We start from the raw sequence: 13246 nt of genomic DNA, 5'->3' as shown, positions 1-13246 counted from the left end.
GGGAAGTGGCTGGTGGGAGAAAGTTGGTGGAAGCCACAATACGCAGCGTCCGTTCATCCACAGGCTTTTCCAGCGTCCTCACCTGCAGCGCGCACTAGGCTGTAGACAGACACCTGGCGTGGAAACAAGTTTGATCACTGGTTCATTTACAAGTCGTTTTCTAATTAGAAACCTCTAACAACAGCTTCCCAAATGTGAGTATTTGCCAGTGTCTCAGTAAAGTGAACATGTTTGAGTTTCTGACTGTTAGAAGGAAGCAGTCTGACCATGTTAACTTGAGCTTCAGGGGAGCTGCTGGGCATAGTGCAGCTTGACATTGGGTACAGTGGCCAGTCAGTGGATTATTAAAGGTTGTCTCAGTTACTGACAGAAGAACATTAAAGCTGTATGAATAAACAAATGCACACAATATGATGTAAAGCATTGATGGGCTTCAAATTAGATTTGTCACATATTTATGATTAATCTGATTATGTACCTGCAGAAATAGTAAATTCGAGGCTCTGGAGGCTCCTGGGCAGCGGCCCACTTTGCCCAGTTGGTATTCGACCTTGTCTATGCGGGGCAGTACTTTATTATTGCTCTGGCTCCTCACTTTTTTGTCTTATGACGCCCCAGAATGAAGCAGAGAGGGCTGTCCATGTGCATTTAGGAGCTGTCAGGAGTGATGGTGATTTGGGGTCCCTAGGCAAAGTCATGGGCCCTCCATGCTCCCCAGGAGCAGAACTGGGCTTTACTTTTACTTCACTTTGATCCTTTCCAACTGGGATAGTGGCTGCTTTTTGTGTGAGTGTGTTTGAACCCCCCAGATATCTGCCCAGATTCTCACTTGGGCTTCAGTTCATCAAGCGCTCACACAAAGACAGACGTATCCTGTCAAGATGTTGCAAATGTCAGCGCGGTATCAGTCACCTATGCTGGGCATGTGGTGTCTGTGGCACACAGTGACTCATTGACTGCTTATAGAGGGGTGTCCCTAACCAAACCACAGGCGTCAGATCAGGTTCCCAGTCTCTGCATCTGAGACCTTAAAAGGGACTTTGACCAGCAATTTAGCCTGTATTTGTTTTTTTTAAAGTTGGTGTGACAGTCTGGACTTTTAGATCTTACATCCAAACATGGCCAACTTAATTGTAGTACTTGTGTTGTCTGACGGTTGGTTGGTGGACATCTGTTAGCCTGTTTTCTACTCTTACAGGCGTGTACATGTATAAATGGTGATGTGTGTTGCCAGAGCGCTCACAGAACCTGATTTAAACCTGACTGCAGGTCCAGCTTCATTGAACGCACTCCTTTTGATTTGCCGCAGTAATGAAGGCTGTTGGGAGACCATACAGTAAACCAAATACCTGCTGGCAATAAGAAAACTATGTTATGGAGGCTGGTCGTGCACCACCAGCATTTTATTATTAGACCTGCCTGTACTGCTGCAGTGGATAATAAACGGTTTGTTTGTCACCGTTATCCTTCACAGCTACTTTCAGATTTAATTCAGCTTGTACGGTATATGAGGAAGTTCAGTTAGAGAGTCTATGTCTCCTGTATGTAGTAGGACAGTAGTATAAAATGAAACAGCTGGACTTCATGTCTGTTTAACGACAGGCTTTTTGTTTTACACTGCTTCTGACTATTTTCTCAAAGTCCACAACAGGTTTGTAGACTTATCTCCCATGTCTTAAGTCTGCTGTGCAGATCAACTAGTAGATGTTTACAACGTTCATGAGGCAGATAATCAGTCAGAGGAAGTTATTTGTTACCTTGATTCAGCTACAGCGCTTAGTCGGCAGCTGTTTTGGCTGCCAAATGTTAAACTGGTTTCAGTTTCTGAAATTTCTCAGTTTCTCAAATGTAGAACAGCTGCTTTGTTGACCGCTGTGAGTTGGTCAACACAAAAATTTAGAGGTTGCAACTCTGGGGTCTGAACAAAAGATTAATGAATGAATAAAGAGAATAGTTGGCAGATTAATAGATGATAAAAAAATAAACATTAGCTGTAGGCCTGTCTTGATTAGTTGTCCAATTTGCTTTACCATTTTTGATGATGCAGTGGTGAGCAGGACCATGCTAGAACAGTTCAGGGACATGTCAGGTCCTGGACCCACAACAATGAGCTCTGTTCTGCTAAGCTGGTGTCTGGGTGATGGGGTACAACATACTCACAAAATACTGCAAAGTTAATTGTTAATAAATCCAAAATGTGCCCAAACACCTGGCTTTTATCCTTCGGTGCAGTGTACCTGTGTCGCCCTGATGAGCCTCAGCCCAGTGCTCCCTCTCTGTTTGCTCTGTGTTTGGTCTCCACCACCTCCTGGGGGAAACCCACCGTCTTCACCAGCTGGTCTCTGACTGAGCAGGTCATGGACAGTGGGTTTATCGGAAATGTTTTCTGCTGCTGAGAGCAGTGAGACTGAACCAGGACAGTAAAGCCACGGGGTGTCAAACCAAAACCGTGGGTTCTAATTTTCTGGAGGTTCATCTCTACAATGACACCTCTCACATTACACACAGTCATTTGATCCATTGGTAATGCAGCAGCCTTAATGTCTTGTGCCCTTTTATAGCATTAAAATTTTCATTAGCTACATTCAGTTAGAAACAGGCTGGTTTCACCAAGCCTGCCTTTGTGTTTGTTGTTTAAATCGATGAGAGAGAGTTCCAGGTAGATCTAAAACAGCCCAGGCTTCCTGAAAGTCCCCTTTACCGTAGGAGGCAGTGATAGACGGGATCTCATGGGGGCCATTCACAGCCGTCCGTCAGCTCCTGCAGGAGACGCTGCCTCCCCCTGCCCCTCACCCCTCGACTTCTACCCACCCCGGCCTCCCGGGCCTTCAGCCACTCAGACGGACAGTGTCCTGCCATGGAACGCGAGGGCACCGCCACCGCCACCGCCACCGCCACATGTCACCCGCTGTCTGCTTTCTCACTGCTGTGCCTGTGGAGATGTGTACACCACACAGGCTGTGCACGTACTCCCCACACTGCGCTTTTTATTTCACTACATTGATGTGAAAGCTTCAATGACAGATTTTACATCATTCTTTTAAAATGCTTTGTAAAAGATGAAACTTTCAGCGTAAACTTAGTCATTTAATTTATTAGTTGTTTGGTCAGGGTATGAACTCCAGATGCTGACATCTGGAGTTCATAATGTTCAGAATTTTCAGCTTCTCAGACATTTTGCAGCTTGTTTTTTGATGTTTGGACTGTTTAAGCAAAACAGATGATGTGATGGTCATTGCTCACTCATGTCTGTGAATAATGCAGTTCATGGAGGCGTGTGGCCTGAAATAAGAGTTAAAACGAGCTGTAACAGTGAAATACTGCTTCACTATTAATGCATGAGTACTTTTACTTTGAAGTCGTTTTTCTGATAATACTTCAGTAAATTTTGAACCCAGCACTTGTACTTGTATGAGACAGTTTCACAGAGTAGTACAAGTACTTTTACTTAGCACTTCCCACAGTCACACTCAGAGGTTCAGCGTGCCATGGCTGATTTCCATCTTTTCCTCTCTTCAGCACTAGTTCTTTCAGTCTGTGGACCAGAAACCAGTCATGTTGTTGTTCGGGGTAAAAAGTTCAGTCTTTTATTTTCAGTCCTTCTGTTTTGCACTGAGTTTATAAATAGCAGCGTGCGAGCTGGGCGGAGAGTCTCTGTCATCCTGGAGAAGATCAAGCTCTGCATTAAACTGCACACACATACACCCACATACTTATTTTTATTGTTTTATGCAATTTTCCCTGATCGTCTCACATCTCCATTTGGTCTGAACTTTCCTTCCACTGCGACATGCTGAGTGTGCTCGTCTGTGAGCGCTCTAAATTTAAACCGTGTTGATCCTTTGCCGCTTTCCTGAAGCGAGGCAGGCTCAGAGGCAGTGTGACTCAGGCTCCAGATATTCATGTAATGCTCTCAGGCTGGCAAGTTGCTGCTCGCTGCAGACCATTCTGATACTATCACGTTGCTCTGGTTAATCAAAGTGTTGTGGCAAAACACGTCAATCAGCTTAATGTCGGACGCTGTCAGTTCATATTCATACGCTGCTGCTGTAGAAAACGAGGGGCAGAAAATGACATGAGAGAGGGGAAATGACACAGTGCTGCTTATTAGGGCTGCAGCTAATGATTACTGTCACTGTTGATCGATCTGTTGATCACAATCGATTCATAGTTTAGGCTGTAAAATATCAGAGAATGGTGGAGGAGTGTCACCAGCTTCATGTAGCTCAGTTTACAATCAGAAATTCTCACATTTGAGGAGGTGGAGGTGAGAATGGTTAGTGGCCCCGCTGCTTGTTGAAGTGTTTAAATGATTTCGGTCAAGAAGCAAAACAAGTTTTATAAAGTGATTTTAATCTTAAAGGAATTAAACATGTAGATTCCACAGGGGTGCGTCTCCACCACACCTGTAAAACTATGTTGGTTGAAACCACATGAATTTTTTTTTTTTGGCAGCCTTGCACAGTCCGAGTGTTGTTGTTTTACATTTTCCCTCATAGTTGGAGTGCGAGACAGAGCGATGAGCCAAGTGCCAGGACTCCACTGGGGGCCTCACAAGGATCAGGTCAATGTTAGTTTGGGACGAGAGGCGGGGTGCACCTGGACAGGTGGCCGGTCTGTCACAGGGGCTTAGACTCACCCTAACCTATCCACACAGACTCCCCCTTTGGCCACGACCATGCTAACCACTGCACTACCGTGCCATCCCAGTTCAACTTCCATTTATGTGACATCAGTAATTTAAGGTCATGAACTTGCCTTTGTTGTGTCGGGTCCTCCAGCAGGTGGCTGAACAGGTAAACCAAAGGTAAACCAAAGTATCAGATCAGGCACAGAGGTGGCAGGTTCGCTGTGTTACAGGACTCGGACTGGGAGCTGCAGCAAAAATAGTCCATCTGGACATCGCACATCACCGTGCACATTTATCAGACATTATTGACCAGTGAATCAGTAAAACGATCTGTCGGTTGTCTTTAATAAAATAATTTTGTAGCCAGGTGGTAAACGTATACGAAGGGGAGATAAATAAATAACTCACTTGTTTTCCACTGATGGTGAAAAGTTCCCTAAAGGTTTTCAACATTTCTAACGTCATGTAATGTTTATGGTTCTCATGTTAATGTAACACAGTTCAGTTTAGGTGATATGTAAAAGTAACCTACAGTGGGCTATTGGAGCTTAAGGCTACCTAGTCTCTTGGCCTTTAGGTGGCACTACGGACTGACAGGTGTACATTGAGGCGGTTGACCAATTACATTGTGGTCCCTTTCTTTTACGTTGGACTTAGCTCGAGAGCGGGACGCAGTGATTTTGTTTGGACTTGTGTAAGTAAATATGCTGAAAATCTTGTTGGATTCTTTTGTGTCAATACTTTAAAGAAGTCATTTCTAAGAATTCTGACAAGATGGTGTATTATAGATACCGATGGTGCTGGTGGCGGTGTGTCTGACAGAGCAGGTGAGCTTTTGGCGGGATGTCTGTATGTATGTGAATGTGGTATTTTACAGATTTGTGGTTATTTGGGTTTTACATATTTTATTTTGTTTGTGTGTGCATCCATAGCCCACTGCCGTGTATTTTGTTACCCCTTTTGTTTTGCCACTCCGTATTTTGTTTTCAAGTTCAAATGACCTGTGACCTGCTGGACATCGAAGCTGTAAGGACCCCAGTCACTGTGTCTCCTGCGGTAACAAGTTTACCTGGGCTACAATTGTTTAAAACATTTAATTGAGGATCAGAGTAATTACGAGGTGAGGGAGATGAAGCAAAGCAGCAGCCTTTGAAGAATTTTGTTTATGGCGCTCATCTTCGTCATCGGCTTACGTTTTCACGAGTCCCAGCCTCGTTCTCCGTTTCCTCCTTTGCGCCTGAGGGCTGGCACCTCCTGAAAGGCAGCACGCCTCGTCTCGTCGCCCTGCTGTGATGACGGTGGAAAGCTGCCAAGGAAACCTGTTGTGTGTGCGTATGTGAACATCAGCCAACCCCAGCTGTTAAGCTCCACTTCGTGAGAGAGACACGGGTCACATGGCGCTCACACACACACTGTCCTGCACAGGGCCGCTTTTAGACTGTGACACATTTTCTCACTTTAGTGTGCTCTTTGTGTTCTGTTTCATGTCTGCAGCACACAGGTGGTTAACAAAAGCTTTGTTACGGATCCATCTGGACTTTAAATGTCTCCTCGTCACACTAAGAGGCACGAGCGGTTTCACGTGAGGGGTCAGAGTGAGAGGTTAGGTCAAGTGTTTAGGATTAGAAAGATGTTGGTGTTTACTGGTTGGCTTCTGACTCCAGAGGAGAGCTGCACAAGAATTCCTACATGCCTAGACTGTCTGTTTATGCATAAATGGCAAATAAAAATCTTGAATCTTGGTGTGTCTGCGTGGTCTGAAATTCATCATGCACTTACACGCATGATATTTGAGCAGCCAGCACCACGGCTGAAACCTAAAGCCAGTTTTGGGCCTTGAAGGAAAATTCTGGTTCATTACAGCTTTCATAATTTTTATTTCTGTCAGTTACGATGAGATTATACAAACCAAAGCCACTGTTGAGATCTGGACACACGGTGGAAAAGACACGAGCAGGCAAACGATCAGAGTTCGGAGATCAGAGACGTTATCTAGACATTTTATATGGCGGTGAAATTGGTCTAACTACCAGTGTTTGAAACTGACAACTTGGGTGAGTCGTCTCAATAACTCCAAGGTTGGTGGTTTGTGGTCTTTTCATCTCACTTCACATGAACCCGATAAACTAAAATGTGAGCGTTAGCATTGTCAGTATGTTAGCATGCTAAAGCTAAGCTTTTAGCTCGTGCCGTCCTTTAGCATGTTGCTAACTAGCTACTGTTCTATTTTAAATAGTCTCATTGACAGGTGTGTGCGCTGTTCAAAGAGCTTAAAACTCATTTTTCCAAACTGTTGATGTGTGTTTGTCTTTTCTGCTGCAGTCTTTGTGGTTTTTAGCTTTTGGGAAGCACATTGTATTTGTAAGAAATGAATGTCACGTTCAGCTGTAGATTTCCTGCTTGTTTGTCGATGTCAGCTTCTCCCTGACGGGACGTTTTTTGGTGAGCGGCAGAGACACAACCCTGTCTTCAGACATGGTTTTACAAAACCTCCAGATGTTTTTACACAGCGTACAACAGAGACAGCCACAGTCTGTTATTTGCATTCTGACATGCCTGGTGGTTTCACTTCCTCCTGGGTATACGGTAACCCCCTGAGGAAGCTGGTGTATGGGTGTGTCAGGGGGATACAGCAGCAGGATGGGCACGCAAACAGACAATACGTTGCCTGTCTGTGCGTGCATGGCAGGTATACTTTGCAACATAGCATGACATGACACCCACATTCAGTTCATTTGTGGTAATTATATGTAGTGTTTATACATGTCTGAGGTTTTATTTTGCAGTTAATGTCGTTTCTATCGCCCTGGAAATGTTTCGATTTTGACATGCACCACTTCAAATGTGGCACAAATCTTCAAACCAGTTTGGCCTCTTCCTCTGGTCCATGTGTGGGCATGTGTTTTTGAAAGGGAATCATGCAGTTTCAGATTATTGACTTAACCCTGATTATGTTTTTGTTGGTGCTTTTCTGCAGGAGCCAGTCAGCAGTTTGGGATTGACAAGTGAGAATCTGTGAGGACCTGAAAGTCATTTGAAGGAACCAGAGGAGAAGACATTTGTGAGGAAAAGCAGCTGAAAAGAATCACAAAGATGGGGAGAAAAAAGATTCAGATAGCACGGATCATGGATGAACGGAACAGACATGTAAGCACAGAGAAGAATGAAACACTTTGCAGACACACATCTTGAAATGCGTTGGTGGTTTCAGGCGATGGTCTTGAGTGAGCTGGTAACACTTTCAACACAAGTGTGATTCGAATAAGTCAGATTAACAGCGAGACCACAGCAGCTCAAGGTTAGAGAGATTAAATGTGCACCTTTGCCCCTGATCAAGATCAATACATTTCTCAAATTAGCTCTAAAGTGAATGGGGTGAATTTTCACCTCGTCATTTGTACATAATCTAACTAGCAATGGCCACACAGATAATGTCTGTTACTGTTTCTGTGTCTTTGTGTTTGTTTGAACTAACCAGACACTCTTGTTCTTTATTTCGCTCCAGTCTCTGTCCTGTTTCCACTCATCTCTGTTCAGACTCGTAATAATGAGAGAAATAAAAAAAAAGTGTGATCTGCAGTCTTGTTTTGCCACCTTTCATCTGCAACAGCTGCATGGATAAAAAAAATGAATACCCAGTAAAACATTTGCATATGAGCAAATTTAAAGGAGCCACAAACTGACATACTGTCATCATTTGTTTGTGGACTGTTGCAAATTAGACAGATTTCAATAACTAATAAATGAAAGTGGTGACTTGCACCTTCAGCGCTCGCCGTGCCGACCAGTCGAGCTGTCCTGGCACATTTCTTTGTAGCATGCACATTGATAAATAAAGATAAGTAACTTTCTCAAGCTGTATAGAGTTTTGCAAACTGTTGTGCAGTGTTAAATGTGTTTTTAAAAGCATGGATCTGTTGCTCCAGCTGGACCTTTCTGGACTCTATTGTCTCGTTGATACCTTTCATCAACACACCCTCCTTTGTTGTTTTTAGCTCAGTGTTGTTTTTGGTCTGAGAAGTGGGGGCGGGCATCCTTCACGCCCTCATTTGTCATTAAGTTTGTTAAAATGATTTTTAAAAGCCATCAGTGAAGAGAAGAGAAAACCCTCCTCTGTATTTATACCATGAAAGCTCACAGCTCATCACTGTTTCCCAGCAGTGACACCGTTTCCTCTCACGCACCAGGTGCCGATGTTGCATCATCAGCATGTGGCTGTTTCTGTAAACGTTCTGTCATGTCTGAATAAATCCTGAAGAAAATTAAAGTCACACACATCTGAATAGCGACAAACTGATAGATGAAGCCAGCCAGACACACTATCGTGCTTTAGACTGGTGATATGTCGTGATCCGCACAAGCATCTGACTGTTTGTATGCGAGTCTGTACTCAACATGTACGGAGACCTGCTGACTCAATGCAAACGATGAGACAACGGAGTAATGAGAGATTGTTGTCAATGAGACTTTTGCACAAGTGTATTGTCACACACACGACGAGTCCTGTCTGGGGGAGCGGTTCCTGACTTCCTGTTATGACAGGAAATGCAGGCACATATGCTTCCTGACCTCCGTGGTGCAGGACTGACCTCGTCACAGCCCTCCTTCCCTGGACCACATGACGTTATACTAATGTTTCTGTGTATGCGAGGGCGTAAACTGCAAAGAGGGGGAGTGTGACTCTTTGAAGTGTTATTTATAACATTTCACCTCCTGCGTCACAGCTTAAAGAAAAACTAGGGTTTATTTCAACTTGGGTTTTATTGACATAGCTGCTAAAACCAGGTCCAGTCAGCCAAGAAACACGAGCAGTCAGACAGTTGTTCTGGTTGCTACCAAACCTCCAGCTTAATCAATGTTATTGGAAGAAACAAACTAAACATCTTGTTTCAGCTTTGTCCCACTGTGCTCGCTGTAGCTAACCCACCACTTCAGGTGTATTCACGTCCTTTAGTTTAGCTAATGTAGACTTGTTTTCAGTGCGACTGCTTGTTTTTGAGCTGTCAGTCCTATTGTTGGTAATGTTGCAGTGAGGCCTCACCAGTTAGTGGAATCCAACAGGAACTACAGAAGTAAAACCCACATTGTAATCAACCTGACTTTTCCTCTAAACAGTTTTAAATAGTTGAAATGCCATAGTGGCATAAATGCAGGACGACCCTGGCGACAGCGTGACAGCCTCTTCTCCAGCATCTGTTTCTGAGAAAAACATTTCTGAATGGTGGTAAACATTTAGACCAGTATAATTTGTGCCAGTAAATGGGTGAAAACATAGAATATCACTGGTATGGTGCTCCAGCAGTGCTCCATGATGTTTTTAACTTAAACAAGAGCATGTATAATGAGACTGACGCCGCAGCTCTGCTGTGTGTCCCGCTTTCTCATGTTGCTTTTCTCCCTCTTCTTCTTTTCTCCAGGTGACATTCACCAAGCGCAAGTTCGGCCTGATGAAGAAAGCTTATGAGCTGAGCGTGTTATGTGACTGTGAGATCGCCCTCATCATCTTCAACAGCACCAACAAGCTGTTTCAGTACGCCAGCACCGACATGGACAAAGTTCTGCTGAAATACACCGAGTACAACGAGCCCCACGAGAGCAGGACCAACTCTGACATCGTGGATGTAAGTCATACGCTGCATCTTTCAGCTGCTTGAGCAAAAGTAAATCTGCGGCCATCTTGATGATTGATTAGTGATATTTGTTGGTTTCAGCTTAGAAATCCAGCAAACTGTTACATTTAAGTCTGAACATGTTTTGGACTGTTTGTCAGATATAAAACTTTTGGCTCTGGGAAATTTAAATAAAATTTATTTAGACATTTTTACAGTTTTCAAATATTTTTATAGACAAAACAATTATGAATATTAAATGTAAATGCTTTAAGTGTGATAGAGATTTTATGGACCAGGCCTAAGACGAGTTATCTATTAGCAGTTCTCATTTGCCACGGGTACGCTGACAACTATCATTGGATGACTTTCATACTGAAGAAAACTTAATGTGATGATTCTCAGGCAACATAGCATGACATGACATGACACCCACGTTATAAAGGATGTGTGTTTTCTGTGCAGAGTTGTGGCTGTTAGTCATAGCGAATAATGATGATAGTGATATCTGTGGAAAGTGGAAGTCACAATAAATCTAAAAATAACCTGGGAAGGCACCTCACAGTATGACGACAACCTCGGTTATAGACTGAACAACTCATTTAATTGATCAAAAAAATCAGTCGGCAGATTAATCCATTTTGAAAATAATGGTTAGATGCAGCCAGTTAGGGCATCTATACCAGAAACTGGATGAGTGTCAGGTCCACAGCTTCATTTGTAGATCGTGTGTGTGTGTGTCTGTGACAGCATTGTGCCAGTGCAGAGCAGCACAGTGTGTATTAGGCTGCACCTTCCTCTGCCTTCACTGATGTAATAGTGTTAGGAGAACACAATACCAGGCGTAAGCTTTTGCGTACACACTGTGCTAAGTACGCCATATCACCAAGGTCAGACTTGTCCAAAGTCAAAGACCAGGCAGGAGTCCGGTGTGGTGTCGCTGGCGGGGGCAGTGAGCAGGAGGTCCTCATGCACCTCCTGGGTTTATTAAAAATCGAGCTGAGTCAGCAGGCGGCTAACAACGCTCATGTGGAATGTAAACATAAAGAATTACAAACCATTGTTATCAATTATAGACATTTATTCTACATTGTTCCTAATTTGACAAGAGCACAGTTGAACTTTCCTCCACTGATTAAGAGATGATGTTGTGGTGAACCTGTGTTTGTGTACATGCACACACCATGTAGTGTGTGTACCTGAGCTTTTCCGTCCACGTGGCCCACCACCTGGCCTCTTGGCCAGCCCTGTCAGAACCAGGCTTACACACTCTGTAATCCTCTGTAATCGGCCACAGTCCTGTTTAGCTCGTTACTGTAAACCGTCCAGGCTGCCTCCTCATCTCTGCACGCAGTCTGACCGGACGGGTGACTTACTGCGTCGGCATCCACTCCGACCTCTGTCCAACATTTCCTGCCTCACTTCTCTTCAGCTTCCTTTTCCTGTGTACCTTTAGTCCCTGTGCAAACTGTGGTGTTTTAATGCTTTTGGTTAGTGAGGTTATTATTGCATTTTCTTTCTGTCCATTACTTTCCCCCTTTGTGTACACACACTTTTCTATCCATCCATCTGACTGAAGTCCTTCCTCACTCACGTTTCTGTTGCCACAGTCGCACCCAGAATGCATGTTGACATCCAGAGATTATTCCATGTGAGAAGCGGCTCCACAGGGATATGCTGAGCTGTAGGCGTTCAGCGGTGGCATGCTGTATGTTAGCAGGACTCGTATGCAGAGAATAGCAGTGATGTGGTGTTTTCATGTGCCATACGCCAAATCATAGTGACATAGCTGATTAAGAAGACGGTGAAACAGGAGTGACATACAGTACCAGCAGCCACTCCTCAGTCTCGGTGCTGCTGGGTTTTTGGTTGTCTTGCCTTCGGGGTGGTGTGGAGATTGTAGAAGCTTAGAAAGAGAGGTGGAAATCATATTAAGTTGACTATTGTGTTCTAACAAATTGAGATTGGTGTATTTTATACACTAGTATTTTGCAGAGATGGTTGCAATGTTATGCAGCATGAGAAAATCGTAACTCGGGTTCAGTTTACCGTTTATTTCAGAGCCTTCGATCTTGCAGATTGAGCAAAAGATCAGAAGATCCATAGAAGCCTGGTGTTGTTGTGTTTGTAGTTTTATTTGTAAAGTAATATGAAATGATATATTGAAGTGAAACACAACAGCCTGGTGCACTACTCTGATGAAGGCAAGATAGGTGACAACATTTGGGGAATAAAGTGTGGTAGATGTGCACGTCATTTACTTTTACTGGGCCTGTACTGAAGCTGACGGTGTGTGTGTGCACCTCGCTGTGGTGTGTGTGCACCTCGCTCCTCGCTGTGTGTGTGTGCACCTCGCTGTGTGTGTGCGCACCTCGCTGTGTGTGTGTTCTCAAAGAAGTATGACTTTGGTTGCTCCTACACCCGGTTTCAGTTAGCTGATAACATTTGGTACTTGGCCAACACACCACGCATAATCTTGCTGCTCTCTGATTAGATGATGAGATCGACAGAAGCTTTGGAGAGGCTTGTGTAACCTCAGGGTAAGGCAACAATACATGGCACGACATGGAGCTGAGGTGGATGTGCCAAGGTTGCGCTCACCGAGCCACAGCAAGTGGAACAGGGTCAGCAAGTCGGATCACCTCTGAGCTGAGAGCGGGGAGGATTTTATAGGACTAATTCAACATTTTGGGAAAATCCAGCCTTCCTTCTGAGCATGAGATGAGAAGATGGACATCAGTTTCATGTCTGTGTGTTGAGCACAAAGCTGGACTCAGGATATGATTAGCTTAGCTTAGCATGAAGACTGGAAACGGGTAGCCTGGCTCCAAAGTTCAAAACTACACCAACCAGCACCTCTTTAATTTAACTGTGCACAAACAGAAATGTACAAACAATAGTTGTGGTTTTACATGTTGGATGATGGAATTTTATGGTGACAATCAGTAGGGTGTGGTGACAGAGGAACTGGGTGGATGATGTTGCACAAGGTTCCGGCGCCTATTCC

The 13246-nt window shown here is 44.1% G+C and overlaps 1 protein-coding gene across 1 annotated transcript in view; it reads left to right on the top strand.

Moving 5' to 3' along the window:
- The window catches only part of LOC109953179 (myocyte-specific enhancer factor 2C), a gene marked incomplete at its 3' end in the record, with an annotated part of 27834 nt that overhangs the window by 3523 nt on the left and 11065 nt on the right, over positions 1-13246 (top strand). The window contains 2 exon segments of the mRNA XM_020588595.1: positions 7608-7777; positions 10048-10251. Of these exon segments, the coding sequence (XP_020444251.1) occupies positions 7724-7777; positions 10048-10251 (258 nt within the window).

This window comes from Monopterus albus, unplaced genomic scaffold (assembly GCF_001952655.1).
Source record: "Monopterus albus unplaced genomic scaffold, M_albus_1.0 scaffold569.1, whole genome shotgun sequence".
Lineage (NCBI taxonomy): Eukaryota > Metazoa > Chordata > Actinopteri > Synbranchiformes > Synbranchidae > Monopterus > Monopterus albus.
The sequence above is the reverse complement of the archived record's forward strand: the minus strand, read 5'-3'. Positions and strand labels throughout refer to the sequence as shown.